The sequence below is a fragment of the Bos indicus genome, chromosome 7, assembly GCF_029378745.1.
Source record: "Bos indicus isolate NIAB-ARS_2022 breed Sahiwal x Tharparkar chromosome 7, NIAB-ARS_B.indTharparkar_mat_pri_1.0, whole genome shotgun sequence".
In the NCBI taxonomy this organism is placed as follows: domain Eukaryota; kingdom Metazoa; phylum Chordata; class Mammalia; order Artiodactyla; family Bovidae; genus Bos; species Bos indicus.
Genome location: NC_091766.1, coordinates 95,921,533 through 95,948,893, shown reverse-complemented (window position 1 = coordinate 95,948,893; position 27,361 = coordinate 95,921,533). Strand labels below are relative to the sequence as shown.

The following is a 27,361-nucleotide window of genomic DNA, read 5'->3' as shown; positions in this document are numbered from 1 at the left end:
TCAAGAACAGAAATTTTTGTCAGGGGTAAGCTGAAGACATTTTAAAAAGAAAGGTAATTTCTGGCCCTTTAAGAATAAACCTAGGTTGGCTGTCAGAGTCAGGATATGAATGCCCAAAGGCTGACGAGCAGGCAACCATAGCTTGTGGCTGGTGGGTATCACAAAGAAGGATAAGGACATAGAAATAGAGGTGGAAATGGGATTACAGGAAAAAGGCATCGTTAATGTGGATGTTCTCAGACTAGTTTCGACTGGTCTTTTCTCCAAGATCCTGCCCACTGCTTTCTGTTGGCTGAGGTAGTAGACTTTCTTCTTGGGAAGCTGACCTCTTAGCCTGTACCTCTGTGGCTCCAACCCCACTCTGCAAGGCTGCTCCCTGATTACACTGCAAAACCTGACTTCACTGAAGCAGATTAGAGTCTGGAGGAGACTTTGCAGGGTCAGGCCCAGGCATGGGTTTCTTTGAATTGTTTAAGAAAGTAGAAGCTCTTTTAGGTTATCCATGGTGACACATGCACCCAGTTAGACACTGCATTTCCAGATTATTCTCGCACTTTGTATTATGTGGGCTACATCTTGGCAAAATCAGCAGTCTCAGTTTTGCTTTTTCCCAGCCACGTTACCAATCCTCATGTGCAAATATGAGTCAGTTTGTAATCGTCTAGCTTATTTAGAAGAGATTTAAGTGGTGATGGTTATATAACTGTGAATATAATTTAAAAAAAACCACAGAATAGTATACTTTAAAACAGTGAATTTTATGGTATATGAATTATATCTCAATAAAAACATGGAGGAGAATGGTTTGGCTTTCCTATCTAAATTACTTAAGAAAGAAATACGTTTTTTGAAAAGTCTTTATTGATTTTGTTACAGTATTGCTCCCGTTTTATGTTTTGGTTCTTGATTGTGAGACGTGTGGAATCTTACCTTCCCAATCAGGGATTAAACTCACATTCCCTGGATTGGAAGGCAGAGTCCCAACTGCTGGTCCACCAAGGAAGTCTCTGAAAGAGATATTCTTAAATAACTATACAAATGTCATGTCATATACTTTCAGTATGTCCGAAACTTAGGACTATTTCTCTTTATAAAATGTTTTCAGTGTCTTGGGTAGTTGGATTCTTTGATGATCTCAGTTATCCTGATTTTAGGTTAAATCTGTGACTGTGGCTGAAGGACTCATAGAAGACCACTTTGACGTCACCGTGAGGATGAGCACCTACCTGGTGGCCTTCATTGTTTCGGATTTCAAGTCTGTCAGCAAGATGACCAAGAGCGGAGTCAAGGTGAACTTGTGATTGTCACATAGGGTGACCTACTTGCCCTGGTCTGCCTGGGACGGTCCTGGTTTTATAACTGGAAGTCCCACATCCTGGAAACGCTCCTCATTCTCGGACAAACCAGTTTGTGGGCCATCCCACTGTCACAGATGCTCGTGTTTACAGTGGGGTCTTACTGGCAGAAACACATGGGGAGACGTGGCCTGGCCTGGGTCATGGTGCTGGCTCCACCATTAACTGGCTTTCTGCTACCTTTGGAGATGAGCTTACATTCTGTAAAATGTATACGTTGGATTAGATCCTGCAGTGGTTTCTCAGGTTGCTTCTTCTGTCTATAACTTTCTGCAGTTTGGAAGTGAATGTCACTGACTATCCGAGCTGGGGATTTCTAGCCACAGGATGGAAGTAAGAGAAGACAGCTTGGAGTATTAAATGGCTCTGGGGAGAGCATTTGGGTCAGGGAGTACTGGAGTGTCAGGGGAAGAGGTCTTGTTTCAAGGAGTTCTTGCCACTGGGTGGGTCTCATTGTGTAGTGAGCAACCTACACAATTGTACACTGCAGCCCTGAATGCAAAGAAGATTTTCAAAGAGGAAGCAGGCGACTTTTTATTTAAAATGACCTCATTTATTTAACTGAGGCCTGGGATAGTTAGGGTTTCTCTTCTGAATTGCCTTGTCTTCTGTAGGGCCTGAATAAGGTCCTGAATAAAGGGTCTTCTTATCCTTGTGAAGATATCTCTGCTTACCTGGGGATTTGAAGCTAAGGCTTGAGACTTGACTGTAGGAAGCAGCCTAAGTTCAGCAGTGAAATTAACAGTAAAAAACACCCACTCACTGATTTGCCCACTTCAGTGAATCCTTTTTGAATGGTTATTTTTATGTGTCTTTCATACTGTGATATTGTAATTCATAATAAGAAATATGTATTTGGTCTTCATCCTTGATGAAGGCTCAGAGCTACTAAAACTCTTAGAATGTCCTATGTGTTGAGAACCATAAGTATTATCTCTTGTTATGTTAATAAAAATTTCCTAGGTAACCTAACTAAGGCTGGTTGACTGGGAACCAACCATGTGATGGGAGAGTTGGGACTGGAGACTGAGTTTCGTCACCAAAGGTCAATCATTTATGCCTGTGTTGTGAAAACTCCATAAAAACTCAAAGGGTGGCTCCTGTGAGCTTCTGGGTTGGTGAACCAGTGGAGGTATAGGGAAGGGGGTTTGGTAGGAGAGGACGTGGTCGTTACAGTGCCTTTTTCCAAACCTTGTTCTAAGGCACCTCTCGCGTGTGGCTGTTCATTCCTGAGTTACGTTTGTTTATAATGGACTGGGAATCTTGTCGAGTAAAATGTTACTCTTGAGTTCTGTGAGCTGCTCTAGCAAATTAAACTCAAGAAGGGGGTTGGGAACCTCCAGCCAACAGCTGCTAAGTCAGAAGCACGGGTGGTAACTTGCACTTTTGATTGGCATCTGAAATCGGGTTAGGGAGCAGGCTTGTAAGACTGAATCCTGTAGAATGATGCTCTCACACCAGGAGTGTCAGCATGGAACTGAATTGTAAGATACCCAAGTGGTGTTGGAATGTTGCTTGGAGATGTGAGGGAACCGCCCCCTCCCACATATATCTACATTGGGGTTAGGTCCCCAGAGCCCCTTTTGTGTGCCAATAGTTTGAGTCATTTTCTTTAACACATTAAACTCACACTTTATGTCGTGTCTAGAAGTTGTCATATATGAAGTCTTGGTGTGGCTGGTTCTGTGATTTGTTGTTTCTGCTGGCTCTTGTTCACGGTGTCTTGTTCCTTCATGCTATGTACTGTGAATCGTGTCTATGAGCTTTTCTTACCTGACTTGAAGGTGAATTTTTCCAGAGAGAATTTGTATTTCGCTCCTGTCAAGTGACCTGGAGACTTTGCAGCCTTGGGAATCACTTTAAATTATCGGCTTCAGGTTTTTGGACCACCTAGGTTTATTGTGAGTTCAGCTGTTAGACGGCATGAAGTTTAGCTTTTAGCCATAAATTCTCTGAGGAGAGTCTCTCACTATTCCTCATACATCACCAGGGTTTGAATAAGGCTTTTTTCCCCCCCTTGCAGTCTCCTGGAGGAATTTGGTGATTCTTTCTAGTTTAGACTTCCAGTAAGGGCTTGGTCCTTTGGGGTCTAGCAGGGGACATCTCCTACCCACCTTGAGCAGGTTCTGGATTTTGTCTCCTTTCCCTGTTGAGTTCTCCAGTGCCATGAAGACCTCAGCTCAAGTCCATCTATAGTGGTCTAGTGTCTTCAGGGCAAAAGCTGGCTGCAGTGACCCTCTGCTGACTTCCGAGGGTCCTGCAGTCATTTCAGTTTGGGACACTAAGTTGTCTTTACCTTTTCACTATCTCATGTAAACATTTAGGAAGACATTTTTATATTTGTTACTCATCATCTATCTGTTGTTTTCAGTAGGGGAATTGATCGAGAACAATCAGCATTAATATAAGAAATAGCAGCCTGCCATTGTCATCTTTAATACTGGCAACCATGTCCCACACTAGGAAGCTGTTAGTGTCAGGCTTCTCGAGAAGCCACGATGGCATCTGGATCACTCCCTTGTGTCTTCCTCTCCAGGTTTCCGTATATGCTGTTCCAGACAAGATAAATCAGGCAGACTATGCACTGGATGCCGCGGTGACTCTTCTAGAATTTTATGAGGATTATTTCAGCATCCCGTATCCGTTACCCAAACAAGGTATAGGTCTTGCACAGGTGTTTCAAACTGGCATTTAATGACCCCCACAGTAGATTATATCTTCCTAACTGGCATCTTCCCCCATCAGCTCAGCAGCCTCTCAAGTCATTAAAACCCCAGCAGGTTTTTGAGGCATGTAGCATGCGGAAACTTTTGCCTTCTGATTTAAAGACAAACATGACCCTATTAGTGGGCAGATAGCAAAGGACAGAGGCTGCATTTTTTTCCATGATTGGCATGCATTTGGTAAGAACATAGAGTACTCAGTAAATTTTTTCAATGAGTTCCTTGATAGAGCATAAGAAAATATGCATTTTCTTTCTTACATGAGCCCTTAAAACTATTATGTGTTTGAGTTTGTAGTGTGTGGGAGTCTTGGGCATCCCAGCTAGAGTGGATTACTGAGACAATTTTTAAGATTGTCCAGTCCCCAGACACCTTGTCAGAGAATTAGAAATGGAGTCAGGAGGTCTGAAAGCCAAGTGTGACTTTATCATGCAGCAGCAGAGTAACTCTGAATGAGCCACCGAGCCCTTTGACTTCATTGTGAAAGGTTCTTCATCCAGGACCCAAGATTCTGTGTGGGTCACTTAGTTTCTCTTTGATTCCTGCATCCATCCATTCTGAGAGTTAGTGTGTTTGGGCCATGTGTAGGTTAAGACTGATAAGATGTTTTTTGTTTCCTTCCCAAGATCTTGCTGCAATTCCCGACTTCCAATCTGGTGCAATGGAAAACTGGGGACTGACGACATACAGGGAATCTTCTCTACTGTTTGATGCTGAGAAGTCTTCTGCCTCAAGTAAGCTCGGCATCACGATGATTGTGTCTCATGAACTCGCCCACCAGGTAAATGAGCTCAATCACACTTTTCAAAAAAAGTATAAACTATGTTTTTATTGCTCTTCTGGGACATAGGTTATTTATATCGATACATGAATGCTATGGATTCACTTTTACTTTGTCTTTTTCTCCCAGAGGAAAATTTATGTCTTTAAAACATTAGGTACCATGTTTTAAAATACATATTGAAAAGTTTTTCTTTTTATTTTGAAAAAAATATTAGCTTCATAAATATGTTAACATTCATATACTGACATTACACATATAGAATATATTTCCTTCTGAATGTTTGATGTTTATGGCCGTGTAGATAATCCAGTTGCTATAGAAATCTGTGGATAAAATGAGTAATATTTTCCTTTAGTGGTTTGGGAACCTTGTCACTATGGAATGGTGGAATGATCTTTGGCTAAATGAGGGATTTGCCAAGTTTATGGAGTTCGTGTCAGTCAGTGTGACTCATCCAGAACTGAAAGTTGTAAGTTGTATTTACTTACTTTCTTTTTTTTTTTTTTTTACATTTTAGGTTAATCTGTTGCTGGAAAATAGTATATTTACCAATGCTTGATTATGGAATTTATATAAAGATTGATAACCTCCCTGGGAGTTTAAATATGGATCAGGTTTCCAAAATGCTAGTGTACTTTAAAGATATCTCATAAAGACTTATTTCCACGCTCAGTTGCTTATTTCCAAATCTATGAGTTATGAAGTTAGTACTAAATTGTCCTCCCTGAGTGAAAAAGAAACAGAAATAATGACAACTTGTCTGTTCTGTATTGCTTTCCCTCCTTTAGGCTGCTCACTGGAGAAGTATTAGGTATAGATTGATGTTATTTCAATAGGGTCCTACTTGCCAAATCAAATGAGTATTAAGATAATTGTACATTTGATTGTATAAGAACCTAGACTCATGGGTCACAAACTTACTGGTTTGGAATCTCTACATGATGATTTCAAAAGTCATGTGTTTAACTTGTGAAAATCAAATGCAGTATAATTAGAAAGAAACATTATGTAAAAACAATCCTTTACCATACTTTAATTTTCATTTGTACATATTCATATTCCCATTTTCATCTTCCTATATACATAACTTATATGTGAAAAGAAAGTGAAAGTGAAGTTGCTCAGTCGTGTCCGACTCTTTGTGACCCCATGGACTGTAGCCTACCAGGCTCCTCCATCCATGGGATTTTCCAGGCAAGAATACTGGAGTGGGTTGATTACAGTATAGTGGATCATAATAAGTATTTTCTTGTTTCCATATAGTCTTTAATAGTAAAAGTAATCATGTATGCTTATTGTTTTGTTGTGTAATATGCCCTAATCAGATTATAGTTGGAATTTGTTCTCCATTGCTTTTTTTTTCACTATATGGTTAAAGCTAAATTTCTTTGCTTTAAAACCACTAAAATATTGTAATTAGCCTCCAGTTAAAATAAATTAATTAATTTACAAAAAAAAATAGTATAGATGAAGACTGGAGATACTAAAATAATTATATATTTTAGTTTCATATTTGGGTACTATTGGGCTGTAGGCATTAATGTTTTTATTTTTATAGGAATGTTCTTTATTCTAAGGTGATGAATATTTAAACAAATTTTCAATATTGATCTAAAAATCACTGTTTCCTGTCTGTTTCTTAGAAGATAATTCTATTTAATTTTGTAAATTCTGTAAATATATAATAAATATATAATAGGTCACATCAGAAACTTGGAGTGTAAACCTGTTATCCCACATGCAGCCAGCCTTATTTCATAGTTTTTGATCTAAATGTGAATCATTGGTGATGTTGTCTTTCGATCTTAATAGGAAGATTATTTCTTTGGTAAGTGTTTCAACGCAATGGAGGTGGATGCATTAAACTCCTCACACCCCGTGTCCACACCCGTGGAGAACCCTGCTCAGATTCGCGAGATGTTTGATGAAGTTTCTTATGACAAGGTAAAAATGTATTCTAGGGATACAGTTTGCACACTAAACTTACTGGAGTGGAGAGGCTGTAGCTAGGGCTGTGGGGATAAGGACCGACCTGGACTGAAGGCTTTCTCTTCTCACTCAGGCTGACCAGAGTCAACTTTGTTAAGGCCTAACTTCAAGTTGGCTTAAAATCCTAAAGGTGGTACTGTTGTCAGTTCTTCACTTACTGTCGTAGGTGAATATTCGCAGTCTGCAGAAACTTTTTATTTATCCTTCAACAAATAGGTCTTGATTGAGCTTTAGCTTTGTATCAGGCAAAAACACCTGCCCTTTCGTAGCTCTGGGTGCCTTCGGAAACAGTTGTCATGCAAAATGTGTTTAATAAAAGAACTGGAAATTGTTGCATATAATAGTTGGGAGATTTTATGTAAAAATCCATATTACTGGTTTCTCTTTGAAGGGGATAGAATTCTGGTCATACCAGGCTTCTGTTTCCCTCAGCAATGTGGACTGGAGCTAAGTCATGGCTCCGTTACGAGATCAGGATTCTGCTTTTCAACTTTCCCTTCCATTCCAACCATTTCCATTATCCTCACCGAGGCAGAGAATGTGCCATTTATCATAAAGCTTCGCTGCTTTCTGTGTAACAAAGGGAAAAGTATTTCAGGTTTGCATGTTTCCATCAATAGTGCAGAGTAGATAAAAGCAGACATAATACAGACATATAAACACACACGTAGATCAATGGAATAGAGTAGAGCCCAGAAATCAACTCATGAATATAAGGTTAGCTTATGAAAAAGGACCCAAGAATATACAATGATAAATGGAGTCTCTTAAATAAATGATCATTTAGTTCTTCTGACACCATATACAAAGAAATAAAACTGCACCACTGTCTTATACGACTCACAAAAACTAACTTGAAATGGATTAAAGACTTAAATGTTAGGATCAGAAACCATAAAACTCCTAAATGGAAAATAGAGAGAAGAAGCTTCTTGACATGTGTCTTTGCAGTGATTTTTGTTTTTTTCATATGTGACACCCAAAGCATAAGTGCATAAGCAACAAAGGCAAAAATCAACAAGTGGAATCACACGAGATTAAAAACCACGTGTACAACAAGAACAGGGTGAAAGGCAGCCTACTGAACGGGGAGAGTATCTGAAAACCAGGCGTCCGACACGGGATTAATGTCCACAGTATATAAAGAACACATACGACTTGATTACTAAAGAAAACAATCTGATTTTATTTTTATTTATTTTTTACACTTTATTTTTTAACTTAAATGCTTTTCATGGAAAGCCATTTTAAATAGATCATTGTGTACATGTCAATCCCAAACTCCCAACCTCTCCCTCCCCACCACCCTTCCCTCCTGGTAACTGTAAGTTTGTTCTCTGTGAGTCTATCAGTATGTTCATTTGTATCATTTGCTTTAGATTCCACGTTTAAGCAATATCACATGACATTTGTCTAGCTCTATCTGGTTTACTTCAGTTAGTATGATGTAATCTCCAGCTCCATCCATGTTGCTGCAAATGGCATTATTTCATTCTTTGTAATGGCTGAGTAAAAACAATCTGATTTTAAAAGAACCGAATAGAAACTTTTCCAATGACAAACATATGACCAATAGGTACATTTTAAAGTGCTCAATGTCGCTAATCTTTGGGGAAATGCAAGTCAAAACACAATGAGACATCACTCCACACCTGTTGGAATGGCTAGTCTCATTTTGATATTTGGCAAAACTAATACAATTATATAAAGTTAAAAAAAAAAAAAGACAAATGGCAAGTGTTGAGAAGACGTGGAGAAAGGCAACCCATGTGCACTGTGGTGGGAATGTAACTGGGTCTGGCCACCATGGAAGACAGGATAGAAAACAAGATATTACAAAATAGAGATATCATAGCCAGCAATTCCACTTTGAGGAATTTATTCAAAGAAAACAAACAGTAGCTAAAAGAGAGACATGCACCCCATGTTCCTGGCAGCCTTATGTGCAATAGGCCAGATAGCTGTTTCCTAAAGTGTCCATTCCATGGTGGACTATTCAGCCAAAGAAAAAGGAAAGCTTGGCGCTTGTAACCACATGGATGAATCTTGAGGGCATTATGCTAAATGAATTAAGTCAGACAAATCCGGTATGACCTCACTTATAGGTTAAATCTAAAAGCAAAAACACACGAAGAGTGAGTTCATAGATTGGTGGTTGCCAGGGGCTTAGGGAATAGGTGAAGATGTCAAAAAGTAAAAACTTGCAGTTATAAAATACATCATAGGGATACAATGTACAGCATGGAGTTGTAGTTAAAAGCATTGTATTGTGTGTTTGAAAGTTGCTAAGAGGAAATCTTAGAAGTCCTCCTCACAAGAAAAAAAAACTGTAACTGTGTCGTGATGGGTGTTAACAAGGTGTACTGCGGTGATCCTTGTGCAGTATATGCAAGTATTATATACCCGAAGCTGAAGTTATCTATCAATTATACCTCCATAAATTATACCTCACAAATCCTCGTCCTGTTGGCAGGGATATGCACTCAATGCAGACCTTCAGGGACCCAGGCTCTGCCCATCTAGTGACTCTACTGTCTCCTAGAACCAGAGAGAGAGAGAGACTGTCTCTACCTTGAGGGGACCTAAGACATTCTCTTGGAAAAGGAGATTTTGAGTTATGTCTTAAAGATGAATTGAGGCTTTTCAGGGAGTGAAGTAGGAAGGGTTTCCTAGGAAGGGGGACTCATGATTTCCTAGAAAACTCAGGGTGGTGTTTTGAGCGAGAGGGAAGGAGGAAGGAGGAAAAGTTCTTGGTGGTTAGTTGTATGAAAAATTCAGGGGGAGACAAAGAATGTGAAAGCATTTTTCTTTTCCTTGGACTTCTGTTGCTCGTTTGTCACCTGTCTGACCACTGGAGGTATTCGAGTTTGTGACCCGTGATTTAGGAGAGTGGGCGAGGAGGGGGAAGAGCTCTTATTACAGGAGTGCAGAGTGACTGGGACTTCTCTCGCCCTTTCTCACGTTGCTCTTGCTGGACCAGTTTTCTGTGCTCAAGGCTGCCAATTCTTGCCCAACGGGCTCCACCATTTCTCACCTGTTCTCAACTTTGATTCCATCTCTCCCCACTCCTGCCCTAGAGGGGCGGTGGGAGGGCCACGTGGTGGTCCAAAGTCCTGTGTTTATTCTGCACCGTCTCCCACTCGCCTGTGAATCATGGAAGCTGGCAGATGATGGGGAAGCTTGAATACTGACAAAAAATAGCAGTCCTGGTGACTAAAGCATGAAGAGTCGTATTGATCCCCTGCCTCAATCGGTCCAGGTGTAACCCACTTTTTCTATTTGTTCCACAAGTGATCAGATGCTAAAAATGTTACAGCATCTTAACGAGTGGCTCCAACATAGTGGCAGTATATGAGACGGAGGCCGACTATAGCTAACAATTATTTATATGGTCTTTTCAGGGAGCTTGTATTCTGAATATGCTAAGGGACTATCTTGGTGCCGATGCATTTAAAAGTGGCATTGTAAAGTATCTGCAGAAGTATAGCTATAAAAACACGAAAAACGAGGACCTGTGGAATAGTATGGCAAGCGTGAGTATGTTTTCATGTGTCTCTGTGTTTGGGGTTGGCAGGCCTATTGCCTTATTTTGTTTTTGTTCTGTACCACATTCATTCCTCTGAGAAGAATCACGAGTGGTTTTTCTTTTTTTTCCCAAAGGACTGAGTGATGTGTTTATTTTTGGTTTTTAGATCTGCCCTACAGATGACACACAACGCATGGATGGATTTTGTTCTAGAGGTGAACATGCATCTTCAACCGCGGTAAGTTTTCACGTCTGTACGTGTTACCCCAAAGCCCATTCTTTTACTCCATTTTCTTGGAAGGATAACTCTGTGCCAAGCTTTCCGAGATCCTGGATCGTATCAGTCTCTCTGTAGATAAGGCTGCATTTAAACTATACCAGAGTGACAGCCTTTTACAGTTTTTCTTAAGTCTCTCTATACAAGGAAGTTTTCCAGCCATCTTTGGGAACATTATCTCACTGATATTAATTTCTTCAGCTTCACTCTCTGGAAAGCAGTAGATTTATGATGTGCTTCTGTGGTACATTAGGACTATATCCATCAGGCTGTGTCAATTGTTTCCATAGCCCTTCATTTGTGGGGGGAAAAAAAGCATAGATGGCGTGAGCATTCTCAGGCACTTACGATGTGTCAGGCACGTGTGAAGCACTTACGTGTATAATCTGCTTTATTCGTCACAATAAGCCTATGAGCAAATGCTATTACCCCTATTTTTACAGCTGGGGAAGTGAAATCCAAAGGCATATGATTAGTAAATTGCAGAGCGGGGATTTGAATTGAGATCTAACTCATGTCTTTAACTGCTAAGCTATAAAGAATTCATAACACCTGAATCACAAAGCAGCCTGAGTCTCTGTTTATCTGGCCTGTGGGATATTTTCACAGGTAACTCAGTGTGAGCCTGGAGATTCAACAGAATTATATCCACTCGATTTTTATTTTCTTGGCTGTTTTGCTTTCAGAGACAGATTTATTCCATAGTTTCTAGATGTGTCCCGTGGAATGTTTTATCCTTTCATTAGCTCTTAAATATTATTTGAAAGCTTTTTTAGTATCAAAGAATAAATGCTCGTTTGCGTTAATGGCTGGGTGTTGGGTTGTGGGCCACGTCGGTTTTATCACTTGGGAAGTACGGGCTTTCGATGGAGCACTTTTTCCCCAATCTTGCTTGTTGGATAGACAGCATCCTTACGGAGGTGTTGCACACCTGGCCACTTTCTGCTCTTTCTCTCCCTGACTTCATACACATGCCTGCTTTTGTGCCCGATGCCAAACCCAAGGTCTGCCCAGGAGAACCAGGTATGGTACCTGTTTTTAAGACAGAAGAAAAGGAGAGAATGAAAAGTGAATAGTTAGTGCTCTGATGGATATGCTATGGCTGGAGCCAGCAGGGGAAGGGAGCGGGCTTGGGGCTGGGAGCAGAGGAAGGGACAGAGAAGAGCTTCACCAGCTGCAGCCCCTGCAAGCTCAAGCTTGGGCTCTCTTCTCAGAGGTGGGTCCAAGTAGTTCACGTATCTGCCTTTTTCTCATAAACCAGCACTGGCGACAGGAAGGCCTTGATGTGAAAACCATGATGAACACCTGGACGCTGCAGAAGGGTTTCCCCCTGATAACCATCACCGTGAGAGGCAGGAACGTACATATGAAGCAAGAGTACTATGTGAAAGGCGCGGCCGATGCCCCAGAAACTGGGTAAGGTTCACAGGGAGAAGCTCATTTGTTGCCTCGGTAATGACGTCTGCCTGGTAGGATGAACCCTTGTTTTTGAACTAGTACCCTTCCCTTTGTTGCAAAACACGTTAATCAAATCTAAATACCCTACGAAGTTGACTTACACACCACCATCTTTTCAAAAGGATAAAGATGATATATAATTACTTTAGCATTCTCATGGTTTGTAGTTAGACATGATGGTAATTTTCAGTTACTGGATTGAAGTCAGCTCTAAGCATTTGTCACTAAATTACAACAGTGCCTGTCAGTAGGGTTGGAGCAAGGACATAAACATTCAGGTGATTTGTGGGAAATGCAAGAGACTTGATTCTCTTTTTTGCCAGTCTGATTTGGATCCCCAAACCTGTTTGTCAGCTTAACACTACAGAGGACATTGCTGGAAATGAGACACTGAAACTTGACTGACGCTGCTGCGGCTGCATAGCTTCAGTCGTGTCCGACTCTGTGCGACCCAATAGACAGCAGCCCACAGGCTCCCCCGTCCCTGGGGTTCTCCAGGCAAGAACACTGGAGTGGGTTGCCATTTCTTTCTCCAATGCATGAAAGTGAAAAGTGAAAGTGAAGTTGCTCAGTTGCTGGATGGACACTGTTAAAATTTTTTTTTTTTGAAATGATTTCAGACCTCTGGAGAAGTTAGAAGGAGAGCAAAGAATTCCCGTATAATCTTGGCCCAGATATGTGTTAACTCTTCACCACATTTATTTTATATGTCTATATATAACCTAAAATATCAAACAATTCCAAAAATATGATCTTTATTTCTCTGTATATATGGCAAACATATTTTTAACTGAGAGTAAGTTGGAGGCATGATTCCTCTTCACTCTGAAATACTTCAGTGTGTTGTTCAGTTGTTAAGTCGTGTCCAACCCTGTGACTTCATAAACTGCAGAATGCCAGGCTTCTCTGGCTCTCACTGTCTACCGGAGTTTGCTAAACTCATGTCCATTGAGTTGGTGATGCCATCCAACCATCTCATCCTCTGCTGCCCCCTTCTCCTTTTGCCTTCAGTCTTTCCCAGCATCAGGGTATTTTCCAGTGAATCAGCTCTTCACATCAGGTGGCCAAATTATTGGAGCTTCAGCTTCAGCATCAGTCCTTCCAATGAATATTCAGGGTTGATTTCCTTTAGGATTGACTGGTTTGATCCCCTTGCTGTCCAAGGGACTCTCAAGAGTCTTCTCCAACACCACAGTTCAAAAGCATCAATTCTTCAGCACTCAGCCTCTTTATGGTTCAACTCTCACATCCACACATGACTACTGGAAAAATCATAGCTTTCACTACACGGATCTTTGTTGGCAAAGTGATGTCTCTGCTTTGTAATATGCTGTCTAGGTTTGTCATAGCTTTTCTTTCAAGGAGCAAGCGTCTTTTAATTTTCTGGCTGCAGTCACTGTCTGCAGCCCAAGAAAATAAAATCAGTTACTGTTTCCACTATTTCCCCATCTATTTGTCATAAGTAGTATTTTCTAAAAAGAAGAAAATTGATTTATATAATCACAGAACCTTTATCAAAATTATGAAATGAACTTGATATAATACTATTATCAAATGTATCAACCTTATTCAACTTTACTCAGTGGTCCTAATCATGTCTTTATAGCAAAAGAAAAAAAAAGAAAAAACCTGGTTCAGGATTTAATATAGGATCAGATTGTATTACTTGTCACATCTCTTTAGTTCTTTGATTTCTGAACCAGTTCCTCAGTCTGTCTTTCTTGATCTTGATATTTTTGAAGAGTAGAGGATAGCTATTTTAAAGACTGTCCTTTAATTTGGGTTTTCTGCTGGTTTTATTTTTTCACAGTCAGATTCAGTTTGTGCATCCTTGGCAGGAATTCCATGGAAGTGATGATGTGCTGTTCTGAGTATATGGAAGGCACAGGCTGTCAACTCCCCTACTTCTGGTGGTCTCACTTTACAGTCACGCCCCCTGAGATCTCTGTGAGACTATCAGGGCTCCCTTGAGCCCAGATTCCTAGCTCTATTCAAGGAGTCCAAGAAGAATGAATCGAATCCGAACTGGCAGCTCCCACAAAGCTGGAAATGGGCTGGGATGTTTTGAGCTCTTAACTCTAGCTGTTTCGGGTACCCTCTTTGTTTAAACAAGCCAGTGCCTGGCACATGGTGGGTGATTTAGGAACTGCTTGCATTGAATCGCAAGTGAACTGTCTGTCTTCCTTTTCTTAGGTTCCTGTGGCATGTCCCACTGACATTCATTACCAGCAAATCAGACGCAGTCCAACGCTTTTTGCTGAAGACAAGAACAGGTAATTTATTGTGGACCTAACTAGTGTACTTCAAGAAGGAACCTTTTAAATGTATAGGATTTAGATAATCAGTTTTCCTGGGTATTTATCTTGGTTAAAACAAAAATGATCAGGTCAGACTTCATCTTCAGCAAATCCCTGACTTTCAATTTCTAGTGAAGAATATAGGTTTGAAAATACTGTCTGGATGCAAAAAAGAAGGCCAATATCTTGCCAGGTAGGGAATAAAAGAGGTGAGTTATATAATGCTGAGGAGGAGAGACACTTGGGAAAATCGCCCCCGACATTAACATTGATGGGTTGTATCATACATGTGGCCTGAAACATGGCAGCATTCTTCTCATAAGTCTATAAATCTCACAGAATTCATGTCTTAAACTAGTATTGGCTTTTGTCTATTGGGATGCTGTTTTCTGGTTTCTTAAAGCAGTGCGTTCAATATGAAACTCATTTCAGTGTTAAAGTTGTTGAGTATTAAGCCTGCCTTTATTTCCTTGTCGTCTCTGATCAGAAAAGCTTTTACCAGTCAAGAGAGAAAACGGAGCTGTGATTTACTTTATTTGCTCTAGATGTGCTCATCCTCCCAGAAGAGGTGGAATGGATCAAATTTAATGTCGGAATGAATGGCTATTACATTGTGCATTATGAGGATGATGGATGGGACTCTCTGACTGGCCTTTTAAAAGGAACACACACGGCAATCAGCAGTAACGATCGGGCCAGTCTCATTAACAATGCATTTCAGCTTGTCAGGTAATGCAAGCCCCCCTCACAGTCTTGGTTTATTCCTGAAAGCTGCTGTTATTGTTCAAATCTCTGATTTCTCAAGATGAAAACGATTGATTGCTAATAAGAAATTGAAGGATGTTTTCTCCCAAGTTCTCCTAACAATTCAGGGTTGCTTTTAGCCTCAGGATTAACCTCTTATCTGTGTCTGCTGAGGACCGAGGTAAAGAAAGGAATCTGTATTGGATCAGATGAAGGCAGAAGTGTGGAAAACCACGAGACCGACATCCCGGAGAAGTCCTTTGCCTGGCCCTTAAATCCTAGCCCAGCAGCTTTTCCTGGCCTTGCTGTATGTAACAGATCAGGTTTCTCCCTGCCGGGTGAAGGCTTCTTAGAAGACTAAGGTTGCCCAGACCCAAGCTGTCGTCATTACATCTCTTGGACTAAAGGAGAGCAGTTCCCCTGTCCCATGCCCATGCTCCCACGCTACCCAAACTGGATGCCTGGATGTCACAGCATCTTTATGGCATGCAGCTCATAGGACACGGTCCAGCCAAATGACCTTTGAGTGGGAGAGGATAATGTTCACTTTTTTTTCCCCCCATAACACTGGCTTTTCAGGAAATCTTCCCCATGCCTAAAACTCAAACTTCTTCACTCTTTAGGTAGAAGTGACGTCCAAGAGGAATCCCCCAAGTGGGAGAGAATACTGTAATTCTCAGCTCCATGTCTCTCTGCTCTAAAATGTTGAGTTCTTCCAGTGACAGAAATCAGTGGCGGGTAAAGATAGGGGTTGCGTATGAAGCCGTTTCTGCCTGCCTGAATATATTCCCCTCCGCAGCGCACCGCTGCTTAAATCACTGCGTTTACTTATGTGAGTGTGTACCCTACCACTGAGGCTTTTAAGACCAACTCTCATTATAATGATGAATTTTTTAGATGTATATTCAGTTTCTTTTTTATTTGTAAAAAAATTTTTTAATTGATTTATGTTAATTGGAGGCTAATTACTTAACAATATTGTATTGGTTTTGCCATACATTGACATGAGTCAGCCACAGGTGTACATGTGTCCCTCATCCTGAACCCCCCTCCCACCTCCCTCCCTATCCCAACCCTCTGGGTCATCCCAGTGCACCAGCCCTGAGCACCCTGTATCATGCATCGAACCTGGACTGGCGATCTGTTTCACATGTGATAATATACATGTTTCAATGCTACTCTCTCAAATCATCCCACCCTTGCCTTCCCCCACAGAGTCCAAAATTCTGTTCTTATATTCAGTTTCTGTTTGAAACGGAGACCAGGATGTGTTAACTCCAGGGACTCATATGCTGACTGAGTGGCAGCCTCTCTGGTGAAGCTTCCTGAGGGATCTTTGGTCACAGTTCCCGTTTCACACTGGCAGTCCAGCAAGGTTCGATGTTTCCTAGAGGGACAGATGCTGACCTGCTGCCATTGTGTCTTAACCACAACTAGCAGAGCTGGTGAACCCTAGCTCTGCTATTCGAGAAAGTTCCTTCACAGTGTAAAATGCCACATGTGTTATGTTTGACAGGAAAGCTATTAGAATAAAGGTCATTATCTGTAAGGAGTTGTCTGTATCTGACTGAATATTTTGCTGGAAGCTTGTTAAAATAACTTTTGAAGCAAATAGTTGATTTCCTGGATTTTTCTTTCAAACTGCTAACCCCGGTGTCTCTTGACCAGCATTGGAAAGCTGTCAATTGAAAAAGCCTTGGATTTAACCTTGTACCTGAAGCATGAAACTGAAATCATGCCAGTGTTTCAAGGTTTGAATGAGCTGATACCGATGTATAAGTTAATGGAGAAGAGAGAGATGAATGAAGTGGAAACTCAATTCAAGGTAAAAGGCTGGAATAAATTGAATAGTTTTACATAACCGGTTTGCTTTGGTGTGGGTGTGGAAAAGATTTCTTACCACGGTGTATATTTTATACATGTCTTGACATATTTTAAAGAAAATCGCCATTATCTCCATATCTGAGTTGACCTGTGAAGATTTCAGTTTTATTTTGGCACTAAAAACAGGCATGGCACTGTCAGATCCTTTTCTTAAGTTTCAGGGGCTTGTCATTCCCTTGTGTGGCTAATTCTTTTTGTCATTTTACTTCTGTATTGTGATGGTTGCTCTTAAGATTTTCTGGGACTCAGGTACTTAAGCAGGAGGCACACAGTTGTTACTTTTGGTAAAATGTCATGAAGTCTTGTTGTATAATTTGCTCTCAAAACGTCACATCGACTGTCTCTCTTACTGTGTTTTGAAAGTGACAGCCCATCCTGATTTTAAGTAGACTAAGTATATGTTTATAAGATGGTTAGGAAAATACTCGAATCATTCATCATTTCTTGCTTTTGACCCCTTTTATAATTAAATAGAAACCGAACCACATGGTTTTGAAAATCTGAGTTGGCCTAAGCTTTAAGAAGCAATTCCCATCACCCGAGGGTGTACTGAGTTCTATAAAACCACGAGATGACTGGTGACCGGTGCGGCTTTCCCACAGGCCTTTCTCATCAGGCTGCTGAGGGACCTCATTGACAAGCAGACGTGGACGGATGAGGGCTCCGTCTCGGAGCGAATGCTGCGGAGTCAGCTGCTCCTCCTCGCCTGCGTGCGCAAGTACCAGCCCTGCGTGCAGAAGGCAGAAGGCTATTTCAGACAGTGGCAGGAAGCCGGTGGAAACCTCAGGTCTGTTTTTTTTGACCAACTAGTTTGTTCATGTAAGGGGTATCTGTTTTGTTTTCCATCATCGTGACTCAATGTTGGGGGCAAAAAAGAAACAAGTATGGATAAGACTCTTGTGCTCTTTGGGGAAAATATATATATTTTTTCTTTTAGATTTATCTATGCCCCTCTCAACTTTCTGCTCGAAGAAATGCTAAGAGGAAACTTCTATGCATAAAAGTCAAATATCTGAACAGTTAGAATGGGATTAGAATATTTACTGGGGGTTTTTGTATAGCTAAGGATACAAAAGGGCTTCCTTTGTGGCTCAGCTGGTAAAGAATCTGCCTGCAATGTGGGAGACTGGGGATCAATCCCTGGGTTGGGAAGATCCCCTGGAGCTAAGGGAAAGGCTAACCACTCCATGATTCTGGCCTGGAGAGTTCCATGAACTTTATAGTCCATGGGGTCACAAAGAGTCAGGACACAACTGAGCGACTTTCACTTGGCCCCAGATAATCCTTTCTTTTGGGTTTCCCTGATAGCTCAGTCGGTAAAGACTGCCTGCAATGCAGGAGACCCAGTTCTACTGGGGTCGGGAAGATCTGCTGGAGAAGGGATATGCTACCCACTCCTGTATTCTTGGTTTTCCCTGGTGGCTCAGCTGGTGAAGAATCTGCCTGCAATGCAGGAGACCTGGGTTTGATCACTGGGTTGGGAAGATCCCCTGGAGCAGGGAAGGCTACCCACTCCAGTATTCTTGCCTGGGGAATTCCATGGACTAGGTGGCAAAGTGTGACACGACTCTCACACGAGTGACATGGGGTGGCAAAGAGTCGGAGACGACTGAACAACTTTCACTTCACTTCAAGGATACAAAGGTGGCTTCTCAGGTGGCTCTAGTGGTAAAGAACCTGCCTGCCAGTGCAGGAGACGCAAGGGACACAGGTTCTATCCCTGGGTTGGGAAGATCCCCTTGGGTAGAAAGTGGCAACCTGTTACAGTATTCTTGCCAGGATAATCCCATGGACAGAGGAGCCTGGCAAAGTTAGACATGACTGAGTGCGTGCACGTGCACACACACACAAGGATACAAAACCTTATTAGAACTGAGACAGCTGTGCTGGACAGGAAGAGAGGCAATGCCTCTCATCAGAGCTTTTTCAGGCCTCTCAAGCTCCGGACAGGTGGGGAGGGGACACAGAGGGAAACGGGGCAGGGACCAAGTCCTTTTACATTTGTGGCTTAAATCCCATGCAGGAAATACTAAGCTAACAACACACGCACTTCCATTTAAAGAAGTGCCTGCAAACAGTGGTCCTATTGGGTTCCTGACTTTTGTTCATAGACTTCATCTTAAGTCTAGTTTGAATTCTTTTTCTTTTGTCTTAAAAAGTGACTACCTATTGAGTCACTTGGCATCATTCAAGTATGTTAGAAACAGATGTATTTAAAGAAGTGGCATTTCACAGTGTATTTTTGAGAAAGCTACTTAAAACCTAATTTCAGTTACTCTTTCTTGCCTCTTTCATAAAATGTTACTGAAGGAAAGAGGTTGTTTTTGTTTATATTTCCAAGCACACATCTCTGATTGTGGAGTGGTTTATCACTTCATAAGTAAGTCTCCTGCATGCAAACACACTTCCTTCATCCCAGCCTCTCTCCTGGTGTGTTCTTTTCCACAGCCTGCCCAACGATGTGACCTTGGCAGTGTTTGCCGTGGGGGCCCAGACCCTCGAAGGATGGGATTTTCTTTATAGTAAATACCAGTCGTCATTGTCCAGTACTGAGAAAAACCAAATTGAATTTGCTCTCTGTATCAGCCAAAATAAAGAAAAGCTTCAGTGGTGAGTAATTCATTCATGTTCATGTAGCCAAGAGGAACTAAATGAGAGCAGATCCTTCTGGCATCTATTTTCGTTCTCTTGGCCAGGAACCGTGTTTTCTGCTGGGAACATTTATGCAGGAGAGTGCACATCTAATGTGTATGGTAAATAATTAGGGAGCAGCGAGTGTTAGGAAAAATATTTTGAGGAGTATGTATTTGTGTATCTTTAACACATTTAGAAATATATACTTGGTATCCTTATTTAGCCACTTGTGAGCAAAAGGAGAGAATATATGAGAAGGGGTGTTGTAAATATAAATGTTAGTTTTTATTATTATGTAGCTATAGTGAGTTTCTCAGCTTTTTTTTCTTTCACAAATCATTGTATTAAAAAGTTCAGAACTTTTTCCAGGGCCTCTTCATTGCTAACACGTCTCTTAATCATTCTAGGCTACTAGATCAAAGTTTTAAGGGAGATGTAATAAAAACTCAAGAGTTTCCAGATATTCTTAGAGCTATTGGCAGAAACCCAGTGGGATATCCGTTGGCCTGGCAGTTTCTGAGGGAAAACTGGAACAAACTTGTGCAAAAGTAAGTCGTGCCAAAAACTGTGCCGTGACTGGGAAAAATTCCTGAACCTCGCTGTGTTTTAGCCGAGTTTGTCAGGTATCAGGGGTTATCCAAAGGGATTCTTTTGACTGAAGATAGGAGATAGAGGTACCCAAAATATCCTTAGAAAATATGAAACTCTAATTCAGTGCTAACTAGTGGATCTGGGTGGTCAAGTTTTTCATGCCACGTGGAATTATCTCTTCCTGTACCCTGTGAACTATATGAAGCCTTCTTCTGCACAGTTCAATCCAAGTCTTCTATTTAGTACTTGCGCATTGCATCTGCCTTTATAAGTAGCACTTATTACTTGTGTCATTTTCTTTTGGGTACTTTAGCTTTTATTCAGTGGCTGGTGTGTTTATTTTTTACAACTAGATCTTAGCCCCTTGGAGCTAAGGATCATGTCGTATCTTTTTCATGCCTAACTAGTGTTTGGTGGATTGCTATAACATTTGTTGAGGCACTTAAAAGTACATATAGAATGAGCAAATACTTCATAATACATTTTGACAATTTCTATTTCTAGGTTTGAACTTGGCTCAAATTCCATAGCCTACATGGTAACGGGAACAACAGATCAGTTCTCAACAAGAGCACGGCTTGAAGAGGTAAAAAAATAAATAAATAAAAATATTTCTTTTTAAACCTAAGTGACAGTTAGCTACTAGGTTATCTGATAAATAGGGGATCAGCAAAATACTTGAAGGGCCTGCTGAGTTAGAAGTGAATTTTGTCACTGAGTACATGTTCTTTCTGGATGTGTGTTTTGTTCAGTATGGTGGTTTTGATTTTAGCAAAAAATTAATTACAAATAATTGAAAGCTGTTCCTCTCCCCATACATAGAAGTCTTAGCTCTGACACTGGAAATTTTAGGGCTTAAAAAAATTACTTTAGACATCTAATCCCTGTTTGCTGCTGCTAAGTCACTTCAGTCATGTCCGACTCTGTGCGACCCCATAGACGGCAGCCCACCAGGCTCCCCGGTCCCTGAGATTCTCCAGGCAAGAACACTGGAGTGGGTCGCCATTTCCTTCTCCAATGCAGGGAAGTGAAAAGTGAAAGTGAAGTCGCTCAGTCATGTCCGACTCTCCGTGACCCCATGGACTGCAGCCTACCAGGCTCCTCCGTCCATGGGATTTTCCAGGCAAGAGTACTGGAGTGGGGTGCCATTGCCTTCTCCGCTAATCCGTTTAGGATATTAAAAGTGATTATTGGAGGAATAAGTGACTGAAGTGATCATCTACGTTATTTTGAAAGAGGCCGGTCTGGAAACTAGGTTCTCCATTATTTAAGCTCATTGTTTCCCATTACTTACTTTATGTACTATCTACTTTCAGAAAGAATTTTAGGCCACTTGTAAGGTCTATATATAAAACAATGTTAACAAAAAGCTGCATAATGTTCAGAAAGAGGTAATTTTATGAGGGATTTATGCTGAGGACAATTTATTGCAGTTGTACTCTACATTTATCACAGCTTCCTAGCAGCCAAGGAAAGATGAGAAAAGAGTATGAGTTATTGTCAGGCAAGAGAGACCCATGGAACATGCAAGGTTTCCACAAAAGCAAACTTCAGTCTTAATGGGTCATTTTGTTGTGGTGCATGTGTGTGTGCTCAGCCACTTCAGTTGTGTCCAGCTCTTTGGACCCTATGGACTGTAGGCTCCTCTGTCCTTGCGATTCTCCAGGCAAGAACACTGGAGTGGGTTACCATGCTGTTCTCCAGGGGATCTTCCCAACCCAGGGATCGAACCCTCAGCTCCTACAACTCCTGCATTGCAGGCAGATTCTTTACCCACTGAGCCACCTGGGAAGCCTGGCTCTCCTCTAACAGTGTTTGTTCTCTATGGTAAAGTTGTAGAACACATTTTACATGGCTTGAAAAATGTTGCGTTTAGATAAAAGCCAAGAGCCTAATATTCACTTTTTTAGGAATGGTTCAGTTGTGTAGTTCCCTGATCTAACTTGATAGACTGCTTTGAAAAATGAAAAAGAAATATGACACCCCTTATTTCTCCAGTTTTTCAGTAGTCTCACCCAGGCTTGTAAAATTAACTTGCACACAATAATTCAAGCTTGACCTTCTAGTGAGGTCTACGGCAGACATACTCTGTGTGATGACTGCAGAACCAGCCAGGGGCTGTGACGATGTGTAGCAACAAAAGATTTCATTTATTGATTGATCATTCATTTATTTTCTCATTAATTCATTCAAGACGTATTTCATTCTTACTCTCCAGCAGTTACGGTTTTAGGTGTCAGGGCTACAGTGATGAAACAGGATATACAAAGTCCCTGTCCTCACAGAGCTTATATTCTACCAGGAGAATCAGACAGTCAGGAACACATCAGCCTATGTCGGGTAGTTATATGCCCTGAAGATGAATAAGGAAGGGGAAGGAGAGTGACTGAGTGGGTAAGGGATGATGCTGTTTTGTGGGATGACGAGTGGGCATGTGAGCAGGTGCAGACGGAAATGGAGACGTTTAGGAGAGTGTTGTGTGCAGAGGAAGCATCAGGTACAAAACCCCTGCTTCAGGACATGTAAATGAAAGAGCCTGACATGTTATCAGAATGGGACGTGTGGTGCTGACATTTAAATGCAGGCACCATCCCGAGCCCTTCCTTCCCCTCGCCTCCACTTCCTCCTGAGTCCTGTTGGCTCTGCTTCCGGCTGTCTATCCTCTCTGCGCCTCGCTGCTCTTAGCGCAGCCAAGCCTTTCTCATCTCTTGCCTGGGTCTACAGTGATAACCTCCTGATTGGCCTTCCTCCTGCCACTTGGCCAGCACCAAACCATTTTCCATCCTGAAAACCAACCCACGGCGGACTGACCCTTTCTTGGAACTCTTGCCCGTTGCTCTTAACGTCTCAAACCTCTCCTTCCCGTGTGGGTGAGTCCGCGATGACCTGGCCCCGGCCCACCTCTCCGGCTCATTCCCGCACACTTCTGTGTTCCCCGTCTCAGCCACTCAGCCTCCCTCTGCTCCTGGGCCCCACTGGGTGTTTCTCCCAGCTCGAAACCTCTGCACTTTTTCCTTCTTCTTTCTGGCTTGCTCTGTCCCCAGCTTTAGACTGGGAAGGTTCGTTTTATTCTTAGAGGCCCGAGCTCAAGTGTCATTACCTCTGCAGACCACTTTGTCAAAGGCAGGCCACCTCCTCCCCAGTTGCGATCATGGCCTGGGCTTATTTTTCTCCACTGCAGTGCAGAGTCATCCTAGTTCACTTCTTATCTCCTCTGGCAGACTGTAAGCTCCGTGAGGACAGGGTGCTTGCCTGACTCATGGCCTCATCCTCAGTGTCGTGCAGTAATTAAGCCAGAGGAATGAGTAAGTAGCAGAGTCAGTGTTCATGAAGAAATGGATGTGGGTGAGTCCCTGGTACACCCTCTGGGCTTTAGGTTCTGCACTTCACCCACATTACACAACGGCATCCTCACCATCACTCTGCAGTGTTACAGATGAGCAATCTGAGTCCTGGAGAAGTTAATCATTTACTCCACCCATAGATCAGGCTGCTTATTGCACAGAAAATGTTCTCAAGGAGGCAAGTGTGAATCATCTATGTCCTCAGCTGAGATGCTGGATTTCCCAAGGCAGATGAAGATAGGAGTGATAAATCTGGGTCCGGAAAAGTTGAAAGGCAGGGGTTAACAACCGGCTTTATTAGAGCTCTTATAGGTATCTTTTAGTACTATTGTGTTAAGCTTCTTTAGGACTAATTAATTTGACCAATTAGTAAAACCGTTGATGTGGTTTGACTAAAGTGTGCCTAGAGTGATTTTTAAATTTTTTACATTTTATTGAAGTATAGTTGACTTACAATGTTAATTTTTCTTGCATAGCAAAGTGACTCAGCCACACACATTTTCTTTTTCATATTTTTTTCCTTGATGGTTTATCGAAGGATATTGCCCAGAGTGATTTTTTTAAATAGCATATTAATTAACCTTGAATTCTGATAGAAAAACAGTAGGTTGAGCTACAATTTAAGGCAGGACAGTGAAGCAGGGTGTTCTCTAGGTTGTTATAGTGGGAAGGCATGCCTTCAGCTCGCTGAAAAGTTCTACTGAGATTTAATTTTAAAACAAACCTGAATCATTTAAAATTGGAATTTGATCTTTCAAAAGCCTATTCTTCCCCACCTCCTCTCCCCATGATTATGACATGGGTTTTTAAGGAATTAACTGTCTGGAATCCATGCTGAATAAATAAAACATCTTGGCCGAGACTTGCTTCCTGTCTACGAAATCAAAAATTGATGGATTAATGCTGTGAAAATTTATGGGAAAAAGTTAAGAACCCTTGACGGTGAGAGAGAGTAGCACAATGGTCAATGCTGTTGCCAAGCCAACCTATTCCTCCTGTGAGCTTAAAGGGGATAAAACACCCAGCAGAGAAACAACAGCAGATATTTTCGAGGAGATAGCCAAACAACTCTTATCTCTCTAAAACCGTGGGGAATGTTGTGTGGATTTTATCTTGAGGGAACAATACATCAATTGTGGATTAGGAGAAAAAAAATTGGCAAGGTTTGGGGTATTACCACCATAACTTGCTAAGAACCCCACTCCCTGCAGTGTTTCTATAATAACATACGTGGCCAGGGCCATAGAGAAAGACTGCACTTTATGTGGCTGAAACTGTTTGGCTTGGCAAAGAAGAGATTCTGCACATTCTGCTTTTTTCAGACACGTTTAAAAATGTTAAGTTTGCATCAGTGCATATGTCACAGATGACACATAAAATAGATACACAAGATTAAAACTTAATTATAAAATGGTAAACCCCAAAGTCTTTTAGAATCTGGCAACTGTGAATAAATTTTAAAAAGCTGCAGAGAGAAAAAAAAAAAAAACACAACGCTTGACATCATGAGGCATGAGCTCATTTCAGAGCTCAAGTTTATGTACATAATCGTATCCAGACACCTGGCCCTGCCTTCTCTGTAGAATTTTGACAAATGCTGGAATTCTGGCTTCAGTTTTAACTAGCCTGAACTTACATTTGTGTAACCTGAAAACAAAATTTTAAAAGCCTGATTTTTCCCCCACAAGGTAAAAGAATTCTTCAGCTCTTTGAAGGAAAACGGGTCTCAGCTCCGTTGTGTTCAACAAACCATCGAAACTATCGAGGAAAACATACGTTGGATGGATAAGAATTTTGATAAGATCAGAGCGTGGCTGCAAAATGAGAAGCTTAATCTGCTATAATGGTTCGGCTCTTGGTTGGTTCCTGTGATGTGTAATCTGCAAACTTTTGTTGAATGTGAATATTTTTGAAGTGGAGATGGGCCAGCTTGGCACCCACTGAAGATGCTTCTTGCCCCTTCAATTCATTGCACTCCTTCCTTTTCGTGAAGACCACTGCTTCACGTTTTCCTCAGGGAGTTGCTGCCACCACATGTTCCATTATAGGTGTGACCCTGAAATGTACACCCAGGTCGGGGGTTCCCTACTGTGGAGAAGTAAAGTTCCTTTTTCTTCTTATATTGTATACTGAAGCCCCGTGGTCTCCACACCCCTGCTCCCCACACGTTTGTCATTCGTACGCTGCTGCATCAGTCTCCTGAGAAGACTCAACAGTGATGACTACTGAACCATGAACCCCTGGGGCGCTCACTGAGCCAGAATGCCCCCTCTCCATCCAACTTTCTCCCGCTTGCTGCTTGCCCAGGGGCAGACCTGTCCGGCCACATCACGAGGCTTCCCTGTCCTCCAGCTTCGGCTGCACTCCCAGGAGGGCAGATCAGAGCTGGGGTTGGGGAGAGAGTAGGTGAGGGTCTTTATTGCCCCCTCCCTTGCAGGTAGCCTCAGGCTGGCCTCCAGCCGAAGGGCTCAGCTCCGGGGAGGTGGCCCTCTTTCCCACCAGCCTTCTGCATCTCTGTGCTAGTAAGATGCTTCCTTCTCTCAACTCTGCAGGGAGAAGTGGAAGTCCGGCTTTCATTAGTCCTGTCTGGACTTGTGGTTTTCATACAGCCTGCTCATATTCTTGTTAAAAACAAAACAAAGCAAAAACTCCACAAACACCTTCCACAGACCCCTCCTGAGATAATCCTAATTAGAGGGTGCCATCTGTTTCCTCAAGGCCACTGACCAGCAGTGTCCCTTCTGAAAAAGCAGTGCTTTCAGGTCTAGGAGAGAAACCTTTCATTGGAAGTTGAACCTGAGGGCTATTGATCCTTCGGTAGGCAATGCTTCCCTCCCTGTTTCTTATTTGGTCTGGTTTCAGTTCAGTTCAGTTCAGTTGCTCAGTCGTGTCCGACTGTTTGTGACCCCATGGACTACAGCACGCCGGGCCTCCCTGTCCATCACCAGTTTCCGGAATTTACTCAAACTCATGTCCATTGAGTCGGTGATGCCATCCAACCGTTGAAGAAGTGACTCATTTGAAAAGACCCTGATGCTGGGAAAGACTGAAGGTAGGAGGAGATGGGGCTGACAGAGGATGAGATGGTCTGGTTTATAATCCCTAAATAACTTGTTGTTTATTGCCAGTGGGCACTGCTGCTGCTGCTGCTGCTGCTAAGTCGCTGCAGTTGTGTCTGACTCTGTGTGACCCCATGGACTGCAGCCTACCAGGCTCCTCCGTCCCTGGGATTCTCTAGGCAAGAACACTGGAGTGAGTTGCTATTTCCTTCTCCAGTGCATGAAAGTGAAAAGTGCAAGTGAAGTCGCTCAGTCATGTCTGACTCTTAGTGACCCCATGGACTGCAGCCCACCAGGCTCCTCTGTCCCTGGGATCCTCCAGGCAAGAGTACTGGAGTGGGGTGCCATTGCCTTCTCCGAGTGAGCACTGCAGACTCTACTAAATGTAAGCTACTGTGAAATGGAAACGACTTGCTTATATCAGCCTAAGTGAAGACCAGGTATGGTGTTGTTGGAGTTGAAATCTTTTATGAGTTTAATATATTGCAAAACTTAAGATAAAGGAATAGGATATGAAAAATGTCAATGTGTTCTAACACACTATGGAATAGAAGGTCTTTTCAGGACATAAATGTGTTTATAATTCCATTTTTATATATACTGCCTGACTTCATGGTTTAAGAACGAAAAAACAGAAATCACTGGTCATTTCTACCCCCCAGGTGTTTTCCTTCTAAAAAACATACAAAGCCGAGA

General features: G+C 41.9%; 1 protein-coding gene across 4 annotated transcripts in view; it reads left to right on the top strand.

Annotated features, from left to right (window-relative positions):
• Positions 1–25,733, top strand: part of ERAP1 (endoplasmic reticulum aminopeptidase 1) — a 105,093-nt gene extending 79,360 nt beyond the window's left edge. For all 4 annotated transcript variants that reach the window (XM_070792151.1, XM_019965439.2, XM_019965440.2 and 1 more), the window contains 16 exons: positions 1,155–1,289; positions 3,892–4,012; positions 4,705–4,859; positions 5,218–5,331; positions 6,675–6,806; positions 10,253–10,384; positions 10,544–10,615; positions 11,916–12,070; positions 14,306–14,385; positions 14,955–15,138; positions 16,822–16,978; positions 17,640–17,824; positions 19,486–19,647; positions 20,079–20,219; positions 20,767–20,848; positions 25,295–25,733. In XM_070792151.1, coding sequence (XP_070648252.1) covers positions 1,155–1,289; positions 3,892–4,012; positions 4,705–4,859; positions 5,218–5,331; positions 6,675–6,806; positions 10,253–10,384; positions 10,544–10,615; positions 11,916–12,070; positions 14,306–14,385; positions 14,955–15,138; positions 16,822–16,978; positions 17,640–17,824; positions 19,486–19,647; positions 20,079–20,219; positions 20,767–20,848; positions 25,295–25,450 — 2,163 coding nt within the window. In that variant the 3' untranslated portion in view covers positions 25,451–25,733. The remainder of the gene's footprint in view (positions 1–1,154; positions 1,290–3,891; positions 4,013–4,704; positions 4,860–5,217; positions 5,332–6,674; positions 6,807–10,252; positions 10,385–10,543; positions 10,616–11,915; positions 12,071–14,305; positions 14,386–14,954; positions 15,139–16,821; positions 16,979–17,639; positions 17,825–19,485; positions 19,648–20,078; positions 20,220–20,766; positions 20,849–25,294) is intronic.
• Positions 25,734–27,361: the final 1,628 nt, after the last annotated feature.